Source organism: Chiloscyllium punctatum, chromosome 11, assembly GCF_047496795.1.
Source record: "Chiloscyllium punctatum isolate Juve2018m chromosome 11, sChiPun1.3, whole genome shotgun sequence".
NCBI lineage: Eukaryota > Metazoa > Chordata > Chondrichthyes > Orectolobiformes > Hemiscylliidae > Chiloscyllium > Chiloscyllium punctatum.
The window spans coordinates 30,504,604-30,522,297 of record NC_092749.1 but is presented as its reverse complement, the minus strand read 5'-3'; the positions used below and the strand labels follow the sequence as shown (position 1 = coordinate 30,522,297).

Genomic DNA, 17,694 nt, shown 5'->3' with positions numbered 1-17,694 from the left:
TCCTGCCTCCCAGCCCTCCCCACATGCTTCTCAGCTCCCTGCCAACCACCTCACACCCCCCCACCCCAACCACCATCTTGATGGAGGGTTTCAATCCGAAACGTTGACTTTCCTGCTCCTCAGATGCTATTTGACTTGTTACGCTCTTCCAGCTTTACAATGCCCTCCCCCGCCATTGTTTCTGCCTGCTCATGCCCCACAGAACTCATCGCTTTCTGCCTCAACTCCATTTTTTTCTCCCAATCCACAAACACATTATGTCAGTTTCAGGATCTCCCATTTGCGGGCACCAGTTTACCATGGGCATGCAATGCCTTTACATATCCACTCAACATCAGGGTGGTCTCAGGGCTTTCAGCTGGGAAAAAAAAAGGCCTGAACTGTTCCCATCCACCACCACCCTCCTCTGCCTGGCCAAACCCGTCCTCACTCTGAATAACTTCTCTTTTAACTCCTCTCACTTTCTTCAAGTGATATCATTGATGCTAATTCCCTCTCTCATCCGGAATTGGAAACGTTTATCAACTTCACTTCCAATTTCCAACCCGCTCTCACCTTCATCTGGTCCATCTCTGACTCTTCCCTTCCTCTCTGCAACATCTCTGTTTCCACTTTTGGGATAAACCAGCCACCAATATCCACTACAAACCAACCGATTCCCATAGTTACCTTTTCTCTACATCCTCATACCCTGCTTCCTGTAAAGACTCTATTTCATTGTCCCAGTTCCTCCATCTCCGTTGCATCCATTCTGATGATGCCAACTTCGACAAGGGAGCCTCCGAAATGTCCATCTTCTTCCTCAAACGAGGATTCCCTCACACTGTAGTTGACAGGGCCCTCAACTGGCTCCGACCCATCTCTCGCACTTCAGCCCTCATCCCCTCTTTTCCCTCCCATAACAGCAATAGGGTCCCCCTTGTCCTTACGTATCATCCCACCAGCACCTACATCCTGAAGATTATTAGCAGCCATTTCTGCCACCTCCAGTGGGATACCGCCACTAGATAGACATTCCCCTCCCAACCCTTGTTAACCTTCCACTGTTTCCTCTGGGCTACACTGGTCCACTCTTCCTTCACTCCCAATACCCTCCACAACTCCAGGGAACCTTCCCCTGCAACCGCAGAAGGTGTAACACTTGCCTATACTTCCTCCTTCTTCAGTATCCAAGGTCCCAAACACACTTTCACTGGGCAACATCTCTGTCTCAGGCTTGCTACAGTGCTCCAGTGAAACTCAGTACAAGCTGGAAGAATAGTACCTCATTTTTCACTTGGGAACCACAGCCTTCAGAACTCAATATCAAATTCAACAATATTAGGGCATGAGGCACGTTCTTCCACATCTTTACCACATTGTTAGCCACTGATAGTCCCTATTAGGAGCTATTCATTCTCCTAAATTAATTCTTTTCCACTCTTGTGTCTGTCCAACTGTTCTGCTCTCTCATTGGGCTATATCTCCACCTAGAGATAGAGTCCAACCATTTACTCCTTATCCCTCGCCCCACCCTATCTTCTGCATAAAAAACAACTATTTCCAAGCTATCGTCAGTTCTGAGGAAGGATTGCTGGACCCAGAACATTAACTCTGATTCCTCTCCACAAATGTTGCCAGACCTGCTGAGCTTTTCCAGTAATTTATATTTTTGTTTCTGATTTCCAGAATTCAGCTAATAAAGTCTGTGATTATAAAACAGGCCTTGATATGAATGCGGACCCTGAAACTAAAACAGAATGTGGAACCTAAAACTGATACAGGCGCTGAACCTAAAATAGACCATGATATTAATGCATAGAACATAGAACAATACAGTGCAGAATAGGCGCTTCGGCCCTCAATGTTGTGCCGACCTGTGAACACTACACTATTTCATCATCATCCAAGTGCTTATCCAAGGATTGTTTAAATCTACCTTATGTGGCTGAGTTAACTTCATTGGTAGGTAGGGCATTCTATGCCCTTACCACTCTCTGAGTAAAGAACCTGTCTCTAACATCTGTCTTAAATCTATCACCCTTCAATTTGTAGTTATGCCCCCTCGTACAAGCTGACGTCATCATCCGAGGAAAATGACTTTCACTGTCTACCCTGTCTAATCCTATGATCATCTTGTACGTCTCTATCAAATCCCCTCTTAGCCTTCTTCTTTCCAATGAGAACAGACCCAAGTCTCTCAGCCTTTCCTCATAAGAGCTTCCCTCCAGACCAGGCAACGTTCTGGTAAATCTCGTCTGCACCTTTTCCAATGCTTCCACATCCTTCCTGAAATGGGGCGACCAGAACTGTACGCAATATTCCAAGTGCGGCCACACTAGCGTTTTGTGTAGTTGCAGCATGGTATTACAGTTCTGGAACTCAATCCCTCTACCAATGAAACCTAACACACCGTATGCCTTCTTAACAGCACTAGCAACCTGGGTGGTAACTTTCAGCTATCCATGTACATGGACTCCAAGATCCCTCTGCACATCCACACTACCAAGAATCTTTCCATTGACCCAGTGCTCTGCATTCCTGTTATTCTTCCCAAAGTGAATCACCTCACATTTAGCTGCATTGAACTCCATTTGCCACCTCTCGGTCCAATTCTGCAGTTTGTTCAAGTCCCCCTGCAACTGTAACATTCTTCCACACTGTCCACTACTCCACTGACTTTAGTTTCATCTAAAAATTTACTAATCCATCCACCTGTGCCTGCGTCTAAGTCATTTATAAAAATGACAAACAGCAGTGGTCCCAAACCTGTGACACACCACTAGTAACCGAATTCCAGGTTGAATATTTTCCATCAACCACCACTCGCTGCCTTCTTTCAGAAAGCCAGTTTCTAATCCAAACTGCTAAATCACCCTCAATTCCATGCCTGTGCATTTTCTCCAACAGCTTACTGTGTGGAACCTTATCAATGGCTTTACTGAAGTCCATGTATACCACATCAACTGCCCTACCCTCATCTATATGCTTGGGTCACCTTCTCAAAAAACTCAATGAGGTTTGTGAGACACGACCTGCCCTTAACGAAACCATGTTGACTATCTGAAATCAAATTGTTGCTTGCTAGATGATTATAAATCTTATCTCTTACAATCCTTTCCTACAACAGAAGTAAAGCTCGCTGGTCTATAATAACCTGGGTCATCTCTACTGCCCTTCTTGAACAAGGGCACAATATTTGCAATCCTCCAGTCCTCTGGTACTAAACCTGTAGACAATGACAACTCAAATATCAAAGCCAAAGACTCCGCTATCTCCTCCCTAGCTTCCTCTCCCGGCCCAGGGGATTTGTCCACTTTCACTCCTTCTAGAATTGATAACACCTCTTCCTTACTAACCTCCATCCTTTCTAGTTTAATGTCTCATATCTCATTCTTCTTCTCTACAATATATTCTCCTTTTCCTGAGTGAAAACTGATGAGAAATATTTGTTTAGCACCTCTCCGTTCTCCACAGGGTCCACACTCAACTTCCCACTTGTGTCTTTGACTGGCCCTATTCCTACCCTAGTCATCCTTTTATTCCTCACATACCTATAGAAAGCTTTAGGATTCTCCTTTATTCTATTTGCTAAAGACTGCTCATGTCCTCTCTTTGCTCTTCTTAACTCTCTCTTTAAATCCTTCCTAGCTGATCTGTAACTCTCCATCGCCTCATCTGAACCATCTTGCCTCATCAACACATAAGCCTCCTTCTTCTTCTTAACAAGAGATGCAATTTCTGTAATAAATCATGGTTCCCTTACCTTATCACTTCCTCCCTGGCTAACAGGGACATACCTATCAAGGACACACAATATCTGTTCCAGACTCATAAACAGATACAGACACTGAACCTTTAACCTAAAACAGACCCTTGAACCTGAAGCAAACCCTGAAACTGATACAGACCCGGAACCTAAAACAGACCCTGAAACTAGGCCATCAGCTATTTCAAAAGTGCCTGCTATTCAGATGATTCCAGTATATGGACAGCTGAAATCGGGATGTCTAACCTGTAGATGGTGGCCAAGTTGGAGTTATTCCATTGTTGACACATTTGTCATAAAAGTTTTTTAAAATGTTCACATGAACACAAACTAGCAAGGATCACATGGCAGTGCCACCTATTTTGGGACAAAAAGGCAAAAACCTTTGACACATCTCCTTTTCCAACAAAATGCTATTTCTTATGCAAGTAGTTTCTCCAGTAGCTTTCAGAGAACCTGCTTTAGTTCTCATTAGGTTTATATAAAGGTAACGTGGTGTTTGGTAATCTTGAAATGGAAACAGCTGAACTCTTATTCAAGATTGCAATGCAGCAAAGCATTTAAAGTTTCTATTTTCAGCCGATTTCTGCCCGTCGTTTTTCATTCTGTTTGTTGCAGCGAGTAATCTTTCCACTTCCATGTTACCCTGGAGCGAAACCAGTTGTGAAGCAAGGTTTGCCCAGCGGTTCGATTCTCAGCAGGCTTGTGTTCACGGAACATTTCATCGCCCTGACACAGTGCCACCAGCTGTCAACGAGCAATTCATTATTCATTCTTTTCCTCCAGAATTGTCATCAGTTATGTTTGATAGTTTCCACCTCTGGCTGCTGCCGCAAACACTGTCAGATCGTTCTGCTATATTTGGAAACCTGCCAGCCAGTTAGAACATATCCCGTCTCCATTCAGGGAGACTAAAGGTGCTGGTAACTTAAACCTTATTCTCTGTAAGTGAGTCTTTCCTTGGTCTGCAGACCTGTTTCCACCCAGAACTATTGAATGTGGTCAAATCAGCACCACCAACTTCCCCCACCCCCCCCCACCCCCCCCACCATTTATGTAGATTACAGTACGAGAGATTATCTATGGCATCAAACTGGACCTATCAGTAATCCTGATATTTTCAAGTTATATTTGAACTTTGCTTCCCAGGCAGAAAATGAGCTAGATTTTCTCAGTACCTCGGAGATGGAGCCAAGTTCCATTTGAAGGCTAAGCAATTTAGGCCCACCAGTGTCCTATTTGGTAAAGTTGATGGCACTGTCAGCAAATTCCTGATTGCAAGTGGGCCCCCCATTGAAGGTGGGGGCCAGCATGCAACAGGAGGCAGCCGCCTGGTGGCAGTTACTGGTGCAGTGAGTGGACTGCAATGGCCAAAGCCTCGGCCACAAACCGCACTGTGGAGGAGATCCTCTACTTTCAGGTGCTGTCGTGGTCTCCTTGCTGCCTGAGCAGCACGCATCTCTCATTGTGGGACTGCCAGCCCAGAATTGCTGCAGACCTTCCAATTGGATCATTTATTTCTCTGGTCTGCCGCTATTCTTAATTGAGTGGGGCTCCAGGGGGTGACTTATTAACTGAGGAGCCGACAGCAGGATAGTGACCCACCTGGGAAAATTAATCCCTATATTTGTAGTGGTCTCTCGATTATGTTGTTTTCAGATGTTGAACTGCACTGGGTCGGCTGGTTTACGATGCACACAACAACAACATGAGTTCAAATCCCTCACTGGCTGAGATAGAACATAGGACATAGAACATTACAGTGCAGTACAGGCCCTTTGGCCCTCGATGTTGCACCGACCTGTGGAAACAATCTGAAGCCCATCTAACCTACACTATTCCATTCTCTTCCATATGCCTATCCAATGACCCTTGAAACACCCTTAAAGTTGACAAGTCTACTACTGTTGCAGGCAGTACATTCCGTAACCCTACTACTCTTGAGTAAAGAAACTACCTCTGACATCTGTACTATATCTATCACCACTCAATTTAAAGCTATGTTCCCTCATGCTCACCCTCACTATCTGAGGGAAAAGGCTCCCACTGTCCACCCTATCTAACCCTCTGATTATCTTATATGTCTCAATTAAATCGCCACTCAGCCTTCTTCTCGCTAATGAAAACAGCCTCAATTCCCTCAACCTTTCCTTGTAAGACCTTCCCTCTATACCAGGCAACATCCTAGTAAATCTCCTCTGAAACCTTTCCAAAGCTTCCACATCCTTCCTATAATGCAGTGACCAGAACTGTACACAATACTCCAAAAGTGGCCGCACCAGAGTTTTGTACAGCTGCAGCATGGTCTCATGAATGACCATGAAAGTCCCACCTTCTGAATCTTGGCCCTCACTGAGACATGGTGACCCTCAGGTTAAATGAGTTTGCTCTCTCTGAGACCATGGTGACTTTACCTTGACAATAAAAACAACAGAAATAGTCCAGAGGGATGTCAGCCTCAGTGGAGAGAAAAATAGAGTTAATGTTTCAGGTCAGAAAGTTTTCATCAGGATTTCATCATTTATATTCTCCATGTCTCTGGGAGTCACCTAGTAGCGAGTGAGGCAGTCATCATGCAAGGTACAAATGCTAACCTGTACAATTGTGGGCTGGGAGGAGGATGCTGGTGTCCATTTGCAGACTCCAGTGTCATGACAGCAGGGACACAGAGAGGCAACATCCCTACCCCACTCCTCAATTCCTCTGCCAAACCACCACCACCACCACCACCACCACCACCACCAGGCCCCTGAACTACTTGTGACCAGGCTCCCTTGGTGATCCTATGCTTCTCCTTGTTTGCATTGCTGGCATCTGCAGCCATTGTTGTGGTTCTGTTCGCCGAGCTGGGAATTTGTGTTGCAGATGTTTCGTCCCCTGTCTAGGTGACATCCTCAGTGCTTGGGAGCCTCCTGTGAAGTGCTTCTGTGATGTTTCCTTTGGCATTTATTGTGGTTTGTCTCTGCCGCTTCCAGTTGTCAGTTCCAGCTGTCCGCTGCAGTGGTCGGTATATTGGGTCCAGGTCGATGTACTTACCTGCACTGGCTCTTCAAATGAACATCGTCACTTAGTGCCAGTCTCCTGCTTTATCCCCGTACCCTTGCACATTATTTCCACCTAAATCGCCATCCAAAGCCCATTGAATGTTTCAATTGAACCTGCCTCCACCACATTTCCAGGTAGTGCATTCCATACCAGAGCTGAGTGAGAAAAACGTTTTCTCATACCACACTTGCTTTTTTGCACATCATTTGAAAATATCACCAGATTCACTTTAATATATAATTTCGCTTATTTTACTTCCCGTGTAGATAATAACTACACATGCGTACTGATACTACAGACTTTAAACAACATCGGAGTTACTAATCTGAGACTGACTAATCAAAGAGAAGTGCCAGTGATCCCTGTTACTGGTATCAAAAGCAGGAGATGTTCTCTCTGTCCTCTTAAGACCGAAAGCTTTTTTGTCGGAATCCTTCTTCCTATTATTGATGGGAACAGTTTGAATTTCACCTGCTTACTTTTATCAACTAACGCAATATGTTGCATTTCAGCATCATTATGATTTTACAATATATAGTACACAACCTAATATGGTAGTGAAAATGTTTCCAAACAGCACCAGTGCTGTTTGGATTGCCATTGAGCTCAAAACTTTTCCTGACCTGATGTTGTTATTCTGGAATCTTCCAATCCTGGCTGTCAGAGACATGTAAAGTACAGTGTCAATTACAGAACTCTGTCTCAGTAAAATGCATCTTGGGGAAGACAGGACACATTCCAATTCCTAGGCATAGCTGCCATTATGGTAGGTTTCCAGGTCCAGTCTGACTGTTAATGAATGGATGAGTCAGTAAGTAAAAGGGTAGGTGGGTGAATGGGTAACTGGCCAGTGGGGCAGTTGGGTCAGGTCATGTCGGGAGATGTAGTCAGGCTTGAGGGGAGTTGTTGCGGTTCACAGGCAGTAAGATCTGGATGTAGGCAAGTATTGGGTAGAGTAGTCAGCTTGGCAGGGGTGGGCTGGGTGGTAATCAGGTCCAGTTGTGAGTGTAGTCCAGAAGATAGTGAGGTGATTGGGAGGTGTATTTTCATTGTCTGTTGGGAGTTGTGTAGTTGGGTGATGGGAAGCAGTAGTCAAGGAGTGAGTGTAGTCGGGTGTGGTCAGGGAAGCTGATCAAGTGATCCATGGGGCAGGGGGGAGCAGTGGTCACATTGGAGGTGCAGTCAGGACAGGGTATTGTAGTATAGCTGGGAGGGCTAATCATTTGTCAGAAAGTGTCAGGGATTAGTTGAGTCATTTGGAGAGCTGGTCAGCAGGACTAGTCAGGTTCTGGGAATAATGGCAGCATGAGGTGGTCAGAGGTGTAGTGAGAATGGAGAATCATCAGTTTGAGAAGGTAGTCGTGTAGCTGTCAGGGGGTCAAAGGATAGTCAGGTTAGTTTAGACTGGGGAGTAATTGAGTGGTCAGAGGCGTTGTTGCGTGGTCTGGGTGTTGTTGGGTATTGGAGATAGTTGGATCAGTTGGGGGAAGGTAGTCAAGAGGTCAGAGTTGCTATTTATTTGGGGTGAGTCAGTGTGAGTGATTGGAATTATCAGCTATGCAGTTACCCAGGTGATCAACTAGGTTTTAATCTGTTGAACATTTCTGACTAATGAGCCAGGTTGGTACTGCAGAACTCTACAACTCTAATTTAAAAGTTGGAGACAACTGCTGAGGGTCATGGGGCACAGAGATGTTGCCAATCAAACACTAATATTTTCCAGGAAATTCATATATATGTCTACGCAGAGGGCGTCCGCAGGCTCTTAATGTACGTCTTCAGTCATATACCTACTTTTCGACGATGGAGACTGGATGATTCTGCACAAAATGTATTCAGTTATTTCCATAAATGCTTATTATGTCGGGCAGTTCAATTGCAATGTAATACTGCTGTTGAGTCAGCTGAAATAAAACACTTCTGACCTTGTTTTTTATTTCCTTTGAACAGTAGAAGCATTGCATCTTGGAACACTGATGGCAGCTCATGGCTACTTCTTTCCAATCTCAGACCATGTGCTAACATTGAAGGATGATGGGACTTTCTACAGATTTCAGGTACACTAAACACAAACCAATTATTATGACATAAAATTGAATCACTTTTATTCATTTTTTCATTTGGGTGTCAACCCATGACTGTTAAATTTGCTCTTTTATCATTTACAACAACAACAGAAATTGTGCAAAGTTGGTAAGGAGTAATTATTCCCCTTAGTTGAAGGATCAATAATCTGGGGCATAATTTTCAGGTAATAGGGAAGAGGTTAACAGGAGGTGTGAGGAAACAACTTTTTTTATCCAGGGGGTAGTAGGAATTTGGAATTCACAGCCTGGCAGTGAGGTGGAGGTGAACCTCTCAGTCATTAAAAGACACATGATTGAGCATCTCAAATGTAATAATACTTAACAAAATGGGCACGGCGATGGAAAATGAGATTGGTGTAGATAGGCCCATTGAATCTGCACTAACCTAAGTGCCTCTTTGTTGCTGTATAACTCGATGACATGCTTGCATGCCAACCTGTGGGACTTAATATATTCTATGTTCTTATGTATAAGGTCTCTCAAATTGTTCTGTGCTGTAGCTTTCTGCAGTCTGTTCCTAATCTCATTGATATACATAAAGAGTAAACGTGGAGGCACAAATGGGCACTCTATTATTAATCCTTTTCCATCCAAGCAACACTAATTAACCAAGTAAGTCATAGAGTCAAAGAGATGTACAGTATGGAAACAGACCCTTCTGTCCAACCCTTCCATGCCGACCAGATATCCCAACCCAATCTAGTCCCAACTGCCAGCACACAGCCCGTATCCTTCTAAACCCTGCCTGTTCATATACCCATCCAAATACCTCTTAAATGTTGCAATTGTACCAGCCTCCACAACTTCCTCTGGCAGCTCATTCCATACACATACCACCCTCTGTGTGAAAAGGTTGCCCCTTAGGTCTCTCTTATATCTTTTCCCTCTCAACCTAAACCTATGCACTCTAGTTCTGAACTCCTGAACCAGGGAAAAGTCTTTGCCTATTTACCCTATCCATGCCCCTCATAATTTTGTAAACCTCTATAAGGTCACCCCTCAGCCTCTGACGCTCCAGGGAAAACAGTCCTAGCCTGTTCAGCCTCTCCCTATAGCTCAAATCCTCCAACCCTGGCAACATCCTTGTAAATCTTTTCTGAACCTTTTCAAGTTTCACAACATCTTTCCAATAGGAAGGAGATCAGAATTGCATGCAATATTCCAACAGTGGCCTAACCAAAGTTCTGTACAGCCGCAACTTGACCTCCCAACTCCTGTACTCAATACTCTGACCAATAAAGGAAAGCATACCAAACACCACCTTCACTAGCCTATCTACTTGCGACTCCACTTTCAAGGAGCTATGAACCTACACTCCAAGGTCTCTTTGTTCAGCAACACTCCCTAGGACCTCACCATTAAGTGTATAAGACCTGGGAAGATTTGCTTTCCCAAAATGCAGCACCTCGCATTTATCTGAATTAAACTCCATCTGTCACTTCTCAGCGCATTGCCCATCTGATCAAGATCCTGTTGTAATCTGAGGTAACCCTCTTCACTGTCCACTACACCTCCAATTTTGGTGTCATCTGCAAACTTACTAACTGTACCTCTTATGCTCGCATCCAAATCATTTATGTAAATGACAAAAAGTATAGGACCCAGCACCGATCCTTGTGGCACTCCACTGGTCACAGGCCTCCAGTCTGAAAAACAACCCTCCGCCACCACCCTCTGTCTTCTACCTTTGAGTTAGTTCTGTATCCAAACAGCTAGTTCTCCCTGTATTCCATGAGATCTAACCTTGCTAATCAGTCTTCCATGGAGAACCTTGTCGAACACCTTACTGAAGTCCATATAGATCACATCTACTGCTCTGCCCTCATCAATCCTCTTCATAACTTCTTCAAAAAACTCAATCAAGTTTGTGAGACATGATTTCCCACGCACAAAGCCATGTTGACTATCCCTAATCAGTCCTTGCCTTTCCAAATACATGTATATCCTGTCCCTCAGGATTCCCTCCAACAACTTGCCCACCACTGACGTCAGGCTCATTGGTCTATAGTTCTCTGGCTTGTCCTCACCACCCTTCTCAAACAGTGGCACCACGTTTGCCAACCTCCAGTCTTCCGGCACCTCACCTGTGACTATCGATGATACAAATATCTCAGCAAAAGACCCAGCAATCACTTCTCTAGCTTCCCACAGAGTTCTAGGGTACATCTGATCAGGTCCTGGGGATTTATCCACCTTTATCCATTTCAAGACATCCAGTACTTGCTCCTCTGTAATATGGACATTTTGCAAGATGTCATCTTCTACTTCCCGACAGTCTATATCTTCGATATCATTTTCCACAGTAAATGCTGATGCAAAATACTCATTTAGTATCTCCCCCATTTTCTGTGGCTCCACACAAAGGCTACCTTGCTGATCTTTGAGGGGCCCTATTCTCTCCCTAGTTACCCTTTTGTCCTTAATGTATTTGTAAAACTATTTGCCAAAGCTATCTCATGTGGAGAAAGTGAGGACTGCAGATGCTGGAGATCAGAGCTGAAAATGTGTTGCTGGAAAAGCGCAGCAGGTCAGGCAGCATCCAAGGAACAGGAGAATCAACGTTTCGGGCATCAGCCCTTCTTCGGGCTGATGCCCGAAACATCAATTCTCCTGTTCCTTGGATGCTGCCTGACCTGCTGCGCTTTTCCAGCAACACATTCAAAGCTGTCTCATGTCCCCGTTTTGCCCTCCTGATAGCCTCTTAAGTATTCTCCTACTTCCTTTATACACTTCTAAGGATTCACTCGATCTATCCTGTCTGTACCTGACATATGCTTCCTTCTTTTTTTTAACCAAACCCGCAATTTCTTGAGTCATCCAGCGTTCCCTATACCTACCAGTCATTTCTCCCACCCTGACAGGAATGTACTTTCTCTGGATTCTAGTTATCTCATTTCTGAAGGCTTCCCATTTTCCAGCCATCCCTTTTCCTGCGAACATCTGCCCCCAATCAGCTTTTGAAAGTTCTTGCCTAATACCGTCAAAATTGGCCTTTCTCCAATTTAGAATTTCAACTTTTAGATCTGGTCTATCCTTTTCCATCATTATTTTAAATCTAATATAATTATGGTCGCTGGTCCCAAAGTGCTCCCTCAGTGACACCTCAGTCACCTGCCCTGCCTTATTTCCCAAGAGTAGGTCAAGTTTTGCACCTTCTCTAGTAGGTACATCCACATACTGAATCAGAAAATTGTCTTGTACACACTTGAAAAATTCCTCTCCATCTAAACCCTTAACACTATGGTAGTCTCAGTCTATGTTTGGAAAGTTAAAATTCCCTACCATAACCACCTTATTATTCTTACAGATAGCTGAGATCTCCTTACAAGTTTGTTTTTCAATTTCCCTTTGACTATTAGAGAGTCTATAATACAATCCCAATAAGGTTATCATCCCTTTCTTATTTCTCAGTTCCACCCAAATAACTTCCCTGGATGTATTTCCGGGAATATCCTCCCTCAGCACAGCTGTAATACTATCCCTTATCAAAAATGCCACTCCCCCTCCTCTCTTGTCTCCCTTTCTATCCTTCCTGTAGCATTTATATCCTGGAACATTAAGCTGCCAGTCCTGCCCATCCCTCAGCCATGTTTCTGTAATTGCTATGATATCCCAGTCCTATGTTCCTAACCATGCCCTGAGTTCATCTGCCTTCCCTGTTTGGCCCCCTGCTTTGAAATATATGCAGTTTAATTTATTAGTCCTACCTTGTCCCTGCCTGCCCTGACTGTTTGACTCACTTCTGTTCTCAACTGTACCAGTCTCAGATTGACCTCTTTCCTCACTATCTCCTCTCCCTGGGTCCCACCCCCACCCTCCACCTTACTAGTTTAAATCCTCCCGAGCAGCTCTAGCAAATTTCCCTGCCAGTAAATTACTCCCCTTCCAATTTAGGTGCAATCCGTCCTCCTTGTACAGGTCACTTCTACCCCAAAAGAGATTCCAATGATGCAAAAATGTGAATCCTTCTCCCATACACCAGATCCTCAGCCATGCATTCATCTGTTCTATCCTCCTATTCCTGCCCTCACTTGCTCATAGCACCGGGAGTAATCCAGATATTACTACTCTCAAGGACCTCCTTTTTAAATTTCTGCCTAACTCTTTAAACCCTCCCTTCAGAATCTCAACCTTTTCCCTAACATTCTTCACCCTCTCTGAGACATCCTTGATCCTGGCACCAGGGAAGCAATACACCATTATGCGTTTTCGCTGCTGGCCACAGAAACGTCTTCCAGTACCTCGGACTAGAGAATCCCCTAACACAATTGATCTCTTGGAACCCGATGTACCCCTTGTTGCATTAGAGCCAGTCTCAATACCAGAATCTTGGCTGTTTGTGCTATGTCCCCCTGAGAACCCATCACCCCCTACATTTTCCAAAACAGCATACCTGCTTGAAATGGGTATACCCACAGAAGACTCCTGCACTAGCTGCCTACCTCGCTTACCTTTCCTGGAGTTAACCCATCTATGTGACTGTATCTGACTCTTCCTATGCCATCCATCAGATACTGTTGCTGTTGCAAATTCCTCATTGCTTCTAACTGTTTATCCAACCGATCCATTCGATCTGATAAGATTCATAGCCAACAGCGTTTATGGCAGATATAATCCACAGTAACCCTTAAACTCTCTTTAAACTCCCACATCCGACAAGAAGTGCATATCACTCTATTAAAGGCCATTTTTGCTCCTTCACAATCTACAGACCCAGAAAATAACACCTTTTTATTCCTCTACAAAACATTGCCCCAGATTAAATTAATAGTTATGTCCTATATTTTCAGTTTAATCAAGAGACATATCTCCAAAAACATATAATCAAGAAAGAACCCACTCTACTCACTACTGCAGATTCTTTGTAGGCTGCACTTAAAACAACGATTAACTTATCTGATTCTGTGCTGTGAACTTGGCCCAACAGTTCCTCCAAGATCAGTTGTAAATTTCACTGTTTGTTAATTTTCCTAGATGCTCTCCAATATCCAGCGATACATGAATTCAAATAGCAATTCAAACAGCAACATGTACACTGAATGAAGATTTGGTAGCAACTAGGCAGAAATCCTGATACTGACTTATGAACAGTAGCCCTGGGGTAAACTGTGCCAGATGCCCCAACATTCTGGAAATTTGAACAGGAAACCCTGCTGGAATGTTAATCAGATCATCCACATCTCCATCGTGCTCGGGCACCGATGATGCTTCTGTAGGGCTCTCCTCTGCTGCCAGGCACTGCAGATGAGAAAAGGTATCTTGAACTAGAAAGGGTCAGCAAGCAGATCATGAGCAGCTATAGGGAAACAAAGCTGACATAACTGGACTATTTGTTTCATTTGCACTTAGGTCTTGTATCTGACCAGTGGGTTGGCAGCATGTTGCTCTGCAACTTTAGATTACTGACTCGATGATACACAAAGTAAACCTACCTGACCTGTGGATTCCAAATTACTGGGCACATGGACTAATGAAATGTAAAATAACCCTTATGTTGGAACTCCATGTTACAGAGAGCTGTGGGGCAGAATCCTTTTAAGGCTGAAATGAATAGACTCTTGATTAGTAAGAAAACCAGGGTCCTCGGGAAAGGGCAGAAAAAAGATGTGAGGAATGTCCGATTAGTCGTGATTCTTCTGAATAGTGGAGCAAGTTCAAGGGGCTGAACAGTCTGTATCTATTTCTTATGGCCTTATGATCTAATATTCTGCCCCACGTCTGCCTTTTATTTCAAGTCTTGTTTGATTGCTAAACCTTGCCTCAGTAGTTACAACAGGAAGATTGACTTCTCAATTCCAATTCCCAACCAGTTGTCTCAAAATGAAGTACTTTTGAAGTGTAGTCACTGTTATAATGTCAGAACCGCAGCAGCAAATTTACAAATGGTAATCGCCCAGAAACAGCATATTGACAATGACCAGATAATCTCCATTGGAAAGACACAGTGCTGTGCTCCCTCAGTACTGCACTGGAGTGTCAACCTTTGTTTTTATGCACCTATCCCATAGAATGGGACTTGAATCCAGAACATGTTAGGACCGAAAGGTAATAGAAAGTATTATTTCTGTTCCTTAAAGAGAATGACTGCTGACACCTATATGCAAGGAAAAAATGCATATGCGCTGTGCTCATATCCTTAAGAGGCACAGCATTATTAAAATCAGGTTACAACACGTAAAAATATCTCACTGAGCCTCAAATTTTGAATTACATTATTAAATCAGTTACTTTCTGTGTAAGCAAATTGAACCACTATCTCTGAGGAAGTGGAACCAAGGGGTAGATTTTGTTTTCTAGTCTCTTGGTGCATCGCTTTGTGGAAATGGTGAATTCATGCACATGATTTTATATTCATCTGATCATTTTGTTTCCCACAAGAATTCACTTGATATATCCTATACATGTCATCAGTATTATTCAATTGATCACTGAAACTGTTCCACCTCAATGGAGTGTCATGCTGGAAATCAAACTCTACTATTCCCAGAGCTTTCTCACAGGTTAAGGATTTTACAAAAGTATGCAATATTCCTTAATTTACCTGCCTTTTAGACTGGGGCGACAGAAAGCTCGACTAGGAATCTGTACTTGACAGGAATTATTATATATTACAAGCAAATAGATACTAGTTACAAGGAAACAATCATGAACCATCGACATTAACTCTACTTGTTAAAACTCCAACCCCCTTATAAAACTCCCCCTATAAAGAAATACACACACACACAGTAGATCCAAAAATGAAGCAGTGTTGTGGGTGGAGGGAAAATTGGAAAGGCTGCTCAATGATCCCTGGGACTGAACCAGCTATTCGGTGATTGCTGTAATCTCCAGGTACGTCCACTTGCTTGCAGGAGCCACAGAATGACTTCTTCATAACTTATAAAGCCTCTGACTTACTGGTTAAAAATAACAGTTTACAGCACCGGTGAGGGTTAAAAAATTGGCATTCTTCAAGAGTTAGGTTTTTTTTAACCACAGAAAGAGAAGACACACCATCACATGGTCCAGAGATCCAATGCCTTTGTGACCGTCTTCTTCCAGAATTGGTTAATTCATTATGTGGTATAGTCACTAAACCAGAAGCCCAATTGATTATCTGGATACATAATGGAAATCTATCGACAGCCAGCCTATAGAACTTAAGCTCAATTCATACATTTGGAGTACAAAGTTAATGTCAATAATGATGTCCATTAATTTAAATTCCTAAGCTGCTATAGTAATTCTGTATCATTCATCCAAGCCTCTGGATTACAGGTGCAGTTAAATAAATACTCCCAAAGTAAGATATAAAATAGTTTCCTTCGTATCCTTCAGTTTCAAATGTACCTGAATCTCATGGTGTCCAAACACATACAAACTTTTGAGTATTTTTTAGATCTCTCCTTTTACTTTTCACATTGGGAATAAATCATTGGACCATGTGAAGTAATTTCAATCCTAGTGGAAATCTATGTGCTAGTGTGAAAGTGCATGAACAATTCATGTCAATTAAGTCACTTGTTTCTTTTTTGGAAGCAAAGCAGAATCACCAAGACAACCATCAACGCTTATGTTAAATATTGACTTAAGTCCTAAATATCCAATGCACAGAGGTGGCGAACAATATTTTTAACTGATATAAAATGTTTCATTGTCAAAATCTGTGATCATATTACAGATAATAAATAGTTAATATTTGCCTCTTTCCAACTAGTTAGTTTTTCCAGCCAGTCTATAATGCTCACTGACTTATTATTTTAATCATGTAATGGCCAGGGGGAAGGAAGAATGAAACTGTGCGTTAATCTTCTGTTTTTTTGGTTAAGTCCAAGTCGCTTAAATTTTTTTTGGAGGCAATTCCACGCGGGTTTTCGCTTTTTATCGTACTTACCTCATTTTGCTTCATTAGCAACCTACCCCATATAATGGCATTTGTCATGTCTGATTCTGGGCCTACCTCTCCTCACACTGTTCTCAGAACTCCTCACTACTGAACGAATATCCTGGCATTCACCAGCCTCCACAATGCATCTGGACAAGCACTGTGAATCCAGAGCTACCTTGTACATTTCCTGACATTTGACCTCAACATGACAGACAGTGAGAAATGAGTGTCCTATTGTGTGGGCTGGGTCATGGCGGTCACGCTGTATAGTGAGCCAGCTGAGACATTAGGTACAAGGACTCTGCTGTGGCCATTATGGTATTTGATGAGTGGTATTTTAGGAACTGTACCAGCAATGTATTTTGAATACTTTACAAAAGCTATTTCATTTATTTTCAACTTACAAAGGAGTGTTTTTGAGATTAATTGTATTACACTTTTAATATGTGTTTGGAAATCTTTGTATTCGTATTATAAGTAGATAGTCTGGATTATTCTATTTTATCTTAATTTATTTCATTCTGTTGTATTGTTGAAGCAAAATTTGCAGTGTTGTGTGCTTATGTTTTAGTGAGTGATGACTTTGTTAAAAGCAAAACAAATAAAATATGATCTAACTATCCAGGTTGCTGATGTGGAATCTGACTTATCCTGTAAAAAACAAAGGATCGTAACAACTGTAGGAAAAAAGGTCAATAATCTTCTCCATTCTGCCAGCATTAGAATTGCCATCTTCTCTCTGCAACTTCACACTCACCCTGTCATATTATTGCCTTGTTATTCAGCAGAGATATAAAAGGTGGGAGGTAGTCATGGTTACATAGAAATATAGAAAATAGGAGCCTTAATAAGCTATTTGACCCCTTGAGCTTGCTTTGCTTTTGAATATGATCATGGCTGATTATCAAGCTCAATACCTTAACCCCTCTCTCGCCGCATACAGC

At 42.9% G+C, this 17,694-nt stretch overlaps 1 protein-coding gene across 6 annotated transcripts in view; it reads left to right on the top strand.

Moving 5' to 3' along the window:
- Positions 1 to 17,694, top strand: part of LOC140482864 (regulator of G-protein signaling 7) — a 440,481-nt gene that overhangs the window by 297,699 nt on the left and 125,088 nt on the right. For all 6 annotated transcript variants that reach the window (XM_072580575.1, XM_072580577.1, XM_072580574.1 and 3 more), the window contains one exon: positions 8,744 to 8,850. In XM_072580575.1, the coding sequence (XP_072436676.1) occupies positions 8,744 to 8,850 (107 nt within the window). The remainder of the gene's footprint in view (positions 1 to 8,743; positions 8,851 to 17,694) is intronic.